We start from the raw sequence: 10287 nt of genomic DNA on the forward strand, positions 1-10287 counted from the left end.
CAACGCACACAACAACAAAAACGAGCTCAGTCTCTACAGACCTGTTCCATTTCCCACCTCCTCTCCGTGCGCGTTGTGTTTGCGTGAACCTGAATCTGCTGCAGCAGCCGCTCTATGATGCCTAGCAGGATGTCCCAGGTGACCACCTGCAGCTCTTTGCCGTACTTCTTAATCAGCCTGGTGATGGAGAGGACGATCTCGTACGACACCACCTCGTTGGCACATGACATGGCCTGAAAGCAGAAGTCAGGCGGCCACAGTTATTACTCAGCAGGTCCGTCTGACTCGTCTGTATGCTTTGATTTAAATAAACCCTAAATGCAAGAGCTATAAGTGAGATAGCCTAGGAGTGAAGCAACGATGCCTCTCTCTCCATCATCCGTTGCTGCATGCTGTCTGGTAGCTGGCTGAAAGTAGAGTACTACATCTTGCTCTTAAGTATTTGACCTGTTTCAATATATTTCTGATGATTCAAAATGAATCAAGTTATTACTTGGAACAAAAGAAGCACCATGTATTATTCTTGTTTTGAAACTATATTCTGTTTTAAGCAGACAATCGCAGTCTAGGCAGGACACCCTGACTATTAACAAGCCAATAACATTGTTATACTTGTGCTTATCTGAAAAGAGCAGAATGGCAGAAATTATAATATTTGGAGCAATAACCACCAGGAAGGCAAAAAAAAAATTAATGATTTATTAGATTGAAATTAGTTCCAGTCTAATATCTTCTTTCAGTGTTGCAGTTTGGCCGCCATCCAGCAGAGGGCGCCACTGGTCATCCTGAAGTACTGTAGTCAGTTGATACAGGAAAAAAATGGCAGCCATACCAAAACGGAAAAGAGAAACGGTCCAAACAGGGTGCGGTGTAGGATGCAAAATGCACTTTATGCGGCTCTGTTGTGAAATATAAACACTCGACAAGCTCCTTGAGTTTCATCTGAGTAGCGCCGCTCACTGCAGGCTTACAATTAAACAGAAAGCGGTACATAAACAAGCACCTTCTGCTTCGGTCTACCGTAACGCTGAATGAGACAGGAAGTCTTTCCACCTCCCACTGTGAACATCGCTAATAAACTAAGTAGATTATTTGGGGTTCTATCTTTATGTTTCTGTGAAAAGTTTGACATTTTGGTGCCAAAAACCGTCCGGCTGCTGGCCTGTTTCAGTCGAAGGATGTAGAGAGCGCCTATCTACTTCCAATGGCTTAAACGCCGTGGCTGCTACATGCAGAACTGGGGAACTAGTGGGGCCCACTGGTAAAACAAAGACACACAGCCAAGGAGAGTCATCCTGCACATTCATGTTTGGAGGAAAATTCATGTTTGGAACATCCATGTGAAGTCTGATTAGGAAGATTCATATGTACATACTGACACAACTCAGGCTGTAAATGTGTGCGAGTAGATTAACATGAATGCACTGATTACCTTGTAGAAAGATGGCAGCACTAGTGTCGGTGTGTTTTTTAGAGCAGGGAGTCTGTGGGCGCCCCACAGAGCCATTCCCACAAAGAACACGGCTCCTCTCAGCAGTGGAGCGTCCTCCATGTACACCCTGGTGGAGAATCCACTTTAAACACCAGAATATTTATTTAAAAAAAAAAAAGCATTAGTGGAAAGAAAAGAAAAAAGATGACAAGACGATACCTCTCTTCCATGATGCGGCACATGGTGTAAATAGCGCTGTGGCCCAGATGCGTCCCCAGGACTTTCCTCATCAGCTGGAGACACACAGCAGCAAGAAGGAAAATAAAAAAAATACATGAGAACCAGACGTAGGAGCATTTCTAAACTCAAAGCAAATATTTATCTGCAGCGGTTCCCTTCGCCACCTTCCAGCAGGATTCGCAGAACTCCTTCACGTTAACCGTACGGCAGAGCGTTATAATGAAGACGGTGAGGGACTCAGAGGGCAGGCAGTTGTAGCACACAACGGCATCCAAGACCTGGAGCGCCACCTGGACGCAACAAAACACAACCAAAACTATGATTAGCATTGCTAACATGCAACGTAACTACACAAAAATATTATAATCGAGTCCCACCACTGGTTATGACTACTAGCTTTATAATTTATTTTTGAAAGTTTAGTTGTAAAAGGGAAGATTGATCAAGAAGATACCTGAGAAAATTTTATGTTTTAAGGCAACTGGTTGTTCTTGAGGAGCACTAATACATTTGTAAACTCTGGTTAGGTTGCCAGAGGATCAGTCCCTATTAAACTTACTGTTGCTATTAATTAAGCTTATTTCTATTACTAAATTACTAGCTATTAATTAGTTTTAAAAAACGTCAGAAATTAAAGTGAAATGGGTTAAACAGTTGATCAGGATGTAGTTTTTCTTTGTTTTTATTTAAAACCATATCTTCTCCTGACATCACAAAGTCTTATAATGAAATCTGGATATTAAACATCAATAATCTTTATCCAACATGGATTATCTTGAAGGGTATTGTACGCCAGACAGCAGAAAAGTTTTAAGGACACAAATCAATATTTCAATAAGTTATTTTTTTAAGAAGTGCACCATAGAGACAACACCAACCTCTATGTCAGTGGATGATGTTGTTCTGTTGCACAGAAGACAGATTTTCCTGCAGAAAGCACAGACGGTCAATATGTGCTAAATGCCAACAAACTGTAAAAAAAAATTGCATCTATACAGAAATGGGTCTGACAGAAAGAAGTCAATAAAACCCCCAGGCGTTTCCATGTGTTACTGCAACTTACTGCACCATGCTGGAGACGTTCTGATCCAGATAGCAGCTGTTGTACTTGACCAAATTCACAAGAACATGGAGAAAGTCTGAGGTGAGACCTATGTCCATCCACAGGAGGACGAACCGCGCTGAGAGAGAGAGAAGAAAACTTTTTAATGGAAATGAGAAGTGAAGCAACTTATTATTAGGACTGGTGTGTTGAGAAGATGCAAAAGAAAAAACTGCTAGTTAAAAGAACTTATTTACTCTCTTTTTTTTTTTTACCTATGTCCTCCTCCAAGTACGTGATGTCTTTCCCATTTTCAGTCAAAGCCTTGAACACCTCCAGTCTTTCTGAAAGGTCCTCGTTGCAGGGTTGGTAGTCTCTGATCACCTTAAAAAAGTACGCCCTCAGAGGACCGAGCCACTCACCCTTAAAAAAAAACAGCAACACTTCGATTAGTCCATTTTGAACTCACTGGAACAAAATGACATTTTCTGGGAGTCAATATCTGACACTTTTAGAGATATGACATTTTGTGTGTGTGTAACATCAGAGTGTTGACATGTTCTTATTGTTTGAGCCTTCTGCTTTGGTTGTGTCTGTGTACTTATTTCAAGTTTAAATATCTGAGGAATTAAATTTTTCATTGTTTCTACTGCATTGAATCTGGAACCTGCTGTAGCATAATGAAAAAAAAACACAAATGAAACTATTTTGTTTGTCCTTCTTGGGCTTTTCACTTAATGGCAACCCACTGAACGATAATAGTGAGCACGCTTTCTTTCCCAACAATCAAGCTGTGCAGTAAAAGTGGGAGAGAGATTCATGAAAGTCAATAAATAAATAAAAAACTGATTTTCTCCAGGATTTGAACCCAGTACCTTCTTGCTGCTAGGCAACAGCATCACCAATCATATGACCCTCAATGGATCGTAAAAACTTAAGGTTGACTGCCACAGGACGTCATTGGGTGTAGAAAAGTAAGATTTTCAGCTGCTTCCATTCACTAGTTTGATAAACAGTTCATTCATTCTAATGATGTAGAATAATAATTAAGTAAAGAAAAAAATGACTAAATCTACCTCTACGTTTATCTGCCAAAACTTTTTTTATTAAATATTTTTGTCACAGGATGCCATTCACTGGATTACAGGCAGACTGCACTCGTCATGAACCACTTTTAAAACCCGGGGTCCCGAATCCACATCTTCAATTTCCTTTCCAATCTCGTGTCTCTGACAAAATTTGTACTGGTTTCTTCCTCCTCCTCCTCATTAAACAAATAATCATCATATGAGCTCATCATTATCACTCCTTCTTTCCTGGATGGGCATGCTATTGTTCGTCAATGCCCAGATTTACGTTCTCTGTTCTGATGCCGTTCTTCTTTGCCACCGGGTTTAGCTGTTCTCATTCCAAGTTTGTTTGTTGTAGGATTTTGTTTTGACATATTTTGCACAAGATGAATGATGTCTACCTGTCCTTGTATGATGGCCCTGAGAAGCTGCAGGACCGCGTGTCGGGCCTCTGCCGGCTGCTCCGGGGACAGCATGTCTTCCACGGCTTTCCACACAGCCTCCACCGCATTCTGAACAACACCGAATCACAGGTTTCATGAATACAGAAGGTTCCACATGTTGTTCTTACAAAAAAAAAAAAAAAAACATAGCAGACAAACAAAAACACGTCAATCACCTCTTCGAATTTTTTGATTTTTGCCAGATCGCAGATTTGGTTCATCATCCGGATGCGGTTGCTCAGGCCACAATCAGGATGCAGTTCCTACAAAAAGCAAAGGTGCCATGAAAAATATTCATAAGTAGATTAATTTCTTTTTATTTATTAATCAAAACTTCTGTTTGTGGTTTCTAAGTAACTTCCACCTTTAAGCCCACAAAAACTAAAACATTCTGCCTTGAAATATGTAACACAATCGATATTTTTTCATCAGTTTCACTAAATTCGTGGTGTAATCTGTCTGAAATTACCACAGAGAACGGCTCTTCGACAGTAGACACAAAAACATCTGCAAAATATCGGTTTGGTTGCACCGACAGAGGATTCCTACCTCACCAGAGACAACGTATTTCAAGCTGCATTTAACATGGAAACTCTCAGCTGCAAAGACAGAGATGAAGGAGGAGCGCCCGGGGACAGGACCAGAAACAAAGTCTGAACAAATGTGTACAGAAACGCAGTTTTACTCACCTTTATTATGTCGGCTGTGATTATAAACTCTGGCACCTTTGAGTCACACTGCTTCGTTTGCTGCCTTTGCGTCCCGAGCCCAAAGATCCCCTTCACTTTTTCTTTGAGCGTTTCTTTGCTTTGCTGCTTATTCATGGCGAAAGTCCTTCAAAGCTGCCTCCGATGGCAGCCTGTAAAAGAAACAAGGATATCGTAATTTAGTTTTTTTGAAAACAGATGTAGTGATAAGAGGTTGCAAATCAGCAGTTTCCTGTGTTGTACTTGAACTCCATGAACTATAAATTGTTGAGATTAACAAGACAAAATGTAAAACAGCGAGAAAACAACATATTTAGCTCTTTCTAAATGACTGATACAGCTAAATATGACGAGGGGCAGAACGGGTGCAGGGTTAGTCATTTTTATCCTGCGTAGCTCCGTAAATTCATCAGCAGATGGTAAACAGGTCATTTAATGCTGCCCCGGAGTGCAGCTCGGCAGCCTGTAAATGTGTAAACCCAGGGGGCTGGTTTTAGGAGTTCACTGTCATGTGGACTTGACAGAGGGGAAGGTGGGAGGGAGCAACCAGACAACGGTTGGTCTGTTTCAGTCCAACAACAACAACAACATCTGTGCCAGGTGTCCTCCTGCCACAGGAAAACATGACTGCAAGGACACCATAAACAGTGCGCCATCATAAGAAACGGACAATGGCTCGGCTGAAGGCTCTGCTGTGCTTTGCCATGCCTCACACAGGCTAACGTTGCTTTGGTATTGGAAGATTTATGGACCTAAACTAGATAGCGACACCTCTTGGCCCCCTTTTTTCTCTCACCTTACGGAAGCGGAGTCGCTGTCTTCTTCATTTATCCGAGGCTTCGCCCTTTGGAAACCAAACAGGCCATCCGCTGCTGCTGTGCATTCATATAACTTACTATTTGTTGCCGAAAGCTTGTTCTCAGACCTCCACTCCCCAACCGGATGACACATAAATGCTGTAACAAGCGACACTTCCTGTGAAAACACGCTTGCCGCGCTCCCTCATGGGAAGTGGAGTTCTAGGACAGTTGAAGGTGTTTTTATTTTTTCTAGTCTGGTTTTTATTGTGAGTAAAGCGTGTCTTCAAAACAAGTACGAAATTTTTATGGTTCTATAAACCACAGTGAAACTATTTATTGTAGGAAAGTCTTTGACAAGCTATGTAAAATGAAGCTTTTACAGTTATTAGCCTAAGAGTTAGCTAACCGTGCTAACTGCTGAAGTTGGCTTCTTATTGACTTACGACGTCTTCTAGGTGCTTTTATGGCAAGCCATTTGTGCATTTACTCAAACACAACCTGACATTTCGTTTACAGGTAAATTGAAAGGTGATTTTGTGTGGGGCTAAATTGGGGCAATAAATTGTGTTCAAAAGAAAAAAGGAAACTGACAAAAAGAAACAGAAAAAAATATTTTGAAAAATGAAAAAAATATTTTAAACTGGAAAAAAGACATTAGAAACTGAAAAAAGATTCAACCAAAAAATTAAATGACAAGATACTGAAAAAAAATTCCGTTTGAAATTTTCTATTTTTCAGTCTCATGTTTTATTCCTTTTGAACAAACAAGTGCAAATGTGTTCTACAATCATTTGCTGTGTTGAACCAAGGATTGAACTAAAAGTAGCAGGATCCTGGCCCTTGACGACTGACTTTAGACACCACTGCTATAGTGCAAGACAACAAAAAAGTAAAATTGTTCAAAATTTTTAGAAAATGTGCCATTCCAAATATCCAACAACAAAGATGGCGGAACTTCAGAAATTTTGAATTATACATTTGGTTTTTCCTTTGTTGGATATGAAAAGTTTATTAGCAATAATGGTTTTTTTTTTAATTACATTGTATTTTGGAAAATGCTGCCTTTCGTCAAAAAATCTGTAGATTACCACTACAGTAATGTATAATCTCATATTAAACCTGTTTTATAATACTATAAATCCCCCGTGGAGCTGAGAGACTACGATCCTGAAACCAACTTCATGTACTGCCCTGTGCAATGCTTCGTAATGTCCGCTGTGGGACGACGAGGCTGTGTTATGTAGTTGAGAGTTTGAAAATGAGTTCTCCGTACTTCATGCAAAGCAGTTCTGTTCTCACCCGGAGCAGCAGTCACGGCGCGGGCGGTGGACCCGCGGCCTCTCTGAGGTCCAAACTCAGCAGCAGACAGAGGGATGTGGACGCCGTTCCTGCACGGAAGGTGAAGGTGGAGGAGGCGACAGTATCCGAAGAGAAGCCCTCTTTGACCCCTTCATCCAGCGGTATGTTCACGTTAGGCACACCAGAAACACTGACATTATAAATCTGACAAAACAGAAACAGGCCCTTATTTAAATACTTTGCATAAGGTTATTTGCGCATGTGTAAAGTCTAAAGTACGGAGCCCGTCTGTCTGGTGACATGGGAGAAGAATATAATAAAAGTTGTACCTCGAGATGTTAAGTCGTGGCTACGACTTGCTTTTTTTCCCCCTCCCATGTCACCAGACGGCCTCCGTACTAAATAAGTCCTACCTTTGTTGAGTGCCAGCCAGTGGAACCGTTTAAACTCGGTCATATCGGAGAGCGTTTCGGTCAAACTGATTTTTAAATCTTGCAACACATTCTCTTCTCTATGGATTTGCTGCAGTGGTGAACCTTTACTCTAATCTCAGATATATTGTCGTCTCTAACAGAGTTTTCTTCTAGAGTTTCCCGGTATTTAACTCTATCCTTCTCCCCATTAACTCTGTCCCACACCATTATACTGCCACTATCATGTTTCACCATGGGGGTGGTGTGTTTAGGGGGATGTGCAGTGTTAGTTTCCCGCCCGAGTTGTGGATCTGTGCAGCTCTTCCAGAGTTACCATGAACCTTTTGGCTGCTTCTCTGATTAAAGCTCTGCCCATCAGTTTTCATGCACAAGCCCTTTATTATTTATTATTTTATTTGTCATGAAATGAACAAACAACTGACATGTTTGTAACATTTAGTCTCTTATAAATGTATTCTTGTGCATCCCTTCTCTTTGTTGATGCCATATTTAGTCCCTTTTTTATGTTTTCTTTTGCCTAGATGGCTGCCAGGAACGCCTCCGGCCGATCACAGAGATTGAAGCGTCATCGCCGCCGCCGCCTCGCGGTCGCAGGAGGAGACAGGTTAAGGTGGAGTATGACGAAGACGATGGCGCCTCCCGGGTAAAGGCGGAGCACTGGGAGCCTCCTGACTGGACGAAGCAGTTGGGTTTCATCCGTGAGATGAGGAGCGGTCGAGACGCCCCAGTGGACAACATGGGAGCTGAGAAATGCTACGACACACAAGCCCCCGCACATGTAGGCGGGAGCTGCGTCGCGTTTGTTTTAAAGTTTTAAAATAAACTGTGTCTGTGAAGCTAAGTACTCCGTCCCTTTTCACAGGTGAGGCGTTTCCAGGTGTTGGTGTCGCTCATGCTGTCCAGCCAGACAAAGGACCAGGTGACGGGCGCAGCGATGCAGAGGCTTCGGGCGCATGGCTGCACTGCAGAGAACATAGTCGCCACCGACGACAAGAAGCTGGGAGAGCTCATCTATCCCGTCGGCTTCTGGAGGGTAACGCCCCCCGATTTTACCAGCTTGTTTCATTTCTTCTGTTTGCTTAAAAAGCTATGAACCAAAACTGAACCTCCTTCTAATCCGCTGCAGAACAAGGTGAAGTTTCTGAAGCAGACGTCGGCCATGCTGGTGACGGAGTTCGGGGGAGATATCCCGAACAGCGTGGAGGGTCTGGTTCGCCTGCCGGGAGTCGGACCTAAGATGGCCCACCTGGCTATGGACATCGCCTGGGACCAAGTGTCTGGCATAGGTGTTTTATCACTAATGGTGGCCATTTTGAAGTAGCAATAGTTTCAGAATGTAAATATATGCAGCTATCTGTCATAAGAAATTAGTAAAGTGTTGCTTGCTTAGTGATGAACAACGTAGCGAACCTCGTTCTCTAAGAGACCTCGTCTCTAACCTGACCCACGTCTGCAGGAGTGTGTGTGTGTGTGTGTGTGTGTGTGTGTGTGTGTGTGTGTGTGTGTGTGTGTGTGTGTGTGTGTGTGTGTGTGTGTGTGTGTGTGTGTGTGTGTGTGTGTGTGTGTGTGTGTGTGTGTGCGTGCGTGCGTGCGTGTGTGCATGCATGCGTGTGAGCGCGCTCCCTGAGGGGACTCGTCTTCACTGGTGGTTTGTGTTTAGGAGTGGACACGCACGTGCATCGCATCTCCAACAGGCTGGGCTGGCTCAAGAAACCAACCAAAAACCCAGAAGACACACGCAAGGCCCTGGAGGAGTGGTTGCCAAGGTAAACAAGTCAAGTCCGATACAGCTTTAAAAAAAAAATAACCTCACAGATTGTAGGCCTTTTTTTACTTAAAGATTTGCTTTTAGTTCAGGTTATTTTTGCTCTTGTTCTTTCCCTCTGCATGCCTATGGAGAGCCATGTATCCTTTCTCCATTTCTGCTTTGTCTTCCTTCCTTTCCTTCTTTGCACTCTTCCTTCGTTTCTCTTCTTCCTAATGTCCTACCTTCCTTGTGTCTCTCATTCTTTCTCCCTTTCGTTTATGTCCTTTTTTCTTTTGTCCTTCTGACTTTCCTTATTTGTATCATTGCGTCTGTCTTTTTTCCTGCTTTCTATAATTCTCCTTCCTTTTTCCATTTTTCTTTCTTTTTCTTCCTCTCTGTCCGTGTTTATTATACAGAATTTTTTTCATATCTGGACTTAAAATAAATACAAAATATTTAGTTTATTTTAGACCTTATGTTTATCAGGTGGCTACAAAAACATTTTTCTACGAATGATTTTCAGTGTTACATCTTTAATCAGCCACTGTTTCCTTCTGCAGGTGGTTATGCTGCCCCCCGGTGGACAAACAAAAGTCTGTTTGAAACTCACCTGAATGTGTTTTGTTTTGTTTCTGTTGCAGGGAGCTGTGGAGCGAGATCAACTGGCTGCTGGTTGGTTTTGGACAGCAGGTTTGTCTTCCAGTCAGCCCGCTCTGCTCCGTGTGTCTGAACCAGTACAGCTGTCCATCCGCACACAGATGTTCTCCCGCAAAGAGACCCAAACCGGGATCACCACGCTCTCCAGGTCCATCGCGCAAATTTAAGGTCGAATCTGAACCTGAACAGAAAAGTGATGGCAAAAGTAAGTCGGCAGCAAACCAGAAGCCACCAGACTAAGAAGGAGTGTAAAAAAAAAAATTAAAAAAAACACTGAGCTGCTGACTTATGATGTTGGACAGAAAAAACACAATATGTTTCATAATTAAACACATGCAGTGATTGATAGGAATATTTTTGTACTATTTTATTTTTTCAACTCAAATAAATAAAGTGAGAACTGAAGTTTTTGTAGT

The 10287-nt window shown here is 42.3% G+C and overlaps 2 protein-coding genes across 7 annotated transcripts in view; one reads left to right on the forward strand and one right to left on the reverse strand.

Moving 5' to 3' along the window:
• tsc2 (TSC complex subunit 2) overlaps window positions 1-7169 on the reverse strand; it is a 27233-nt gene extending 20064 nt beyond the window's left edge. For 2 of the 6 annotated variants that reach the window (XM_014986659.2, XM_014986657.2), the window contains exons 1-11: window positions 5731-5913; window positions 4917-5086; window positions 4404-4490; window positions 4186-4296; window positions 2990-3137; window positions 2736-2853; window positions 2551-2599; window positions 1837-1962; window positions 1652-1725; window positions 1433-1559; window positions 90-233 (exon numbers count right to left, since the gene is read on the reverse strand). In XM_014986659.2, coding sequence (XP_014842145.2) covers window positions 90-233; window positions 1433-1559; window positions 1652-1725; window positions 1837-1962; window positions 2551-2599; window positions 2736-2853; window positions 2990-3137; window positions 4186-4296; window positions 4404-4490; window positions 4917-5051 — 1119 coding nt within the window. In that variant the 5' untranslated portion in view covers window positions 5052-5086; window positions 5731-5913. Of the gene's footprint in view, window positions 1-89; window positions 234-1432; window positions 1575-1651; window positions 1726-1836; window positions 1963-2550; window positions 2600-2735; window positions 2854-2989; window positions 3138-4185; window positions 4297-4403; window positions 4491-4916; window positions 5087-5730; window positions 5914-7033 lie in introns of those variants that run through there. The other 4 variants (XM_088006816.1, XM_014986658.2, XM_088006831.1 and 1 more) reach the window with 4 other exon arrangements.
• Window positions 6900-10276, forward strand: nthl1 (nth-like DNA glycosylase 1). The gene is made up of 6 exons (XM_014986663.2): window positions 6900-7194; window positions 7989-8245; window positions 8330-8500; window positions 8594-8753; window positions 9128-9233; window positions 9856-10276. Exons 1-6 carry the CDS (start codon window positions 6933-6935, stop codon window positions 10109-10111), a joined length of 1212 nt encoding a protein of 403 aa, XP_014842149.2. The 5' UTR covers window positions 6900-6932; the 3' UTR covers window positions 10112-10276.
• The last annotated feature ends 11 nt before the right edge of the window (window positions 10277-10287 follow it).

This window comes from Poecilia mexicana, unplaced genomic scaffold, assembly GCF_051168715.1.
Source record: "Poecilia mexicana isolate PSO_F unplaced genomic scaffold, ASM5116871v1 scaffold_1, whole genome shotgun sequence".
Lineage (NCBI taxonomy): Eukaryota > Metazoa > Chordata > Actinopteri > Cyprinodontiformes > Poeciliidae > Poecilia > Poecilia mexicana.

Bases quoted from the DNA above. Each gene is read 5' to 3' on its own strand.
- nthl1 (XM_014986663.2), top strand. From the start codon at position 6,933: ATGCTTCGTAATGTCCGCTGTGGGACGACGAGGCTGTGTTATGTAGTT. The intron at 7,195-7,988 runs GTATGTTCACGT...TCTTTTGCCTAG, and splicing joins TTTGACCCCTTCATCCAGCG to ATGGCTGCCAGGAACGCCTC. The intron at 8,246-8,329 runs GTAGGCGGGAGC...CCCTTTTCACAG, and splicing joins ACACACAAGCCCCCGCACAT to GTGAGGCGTTTCCAGGTGTT.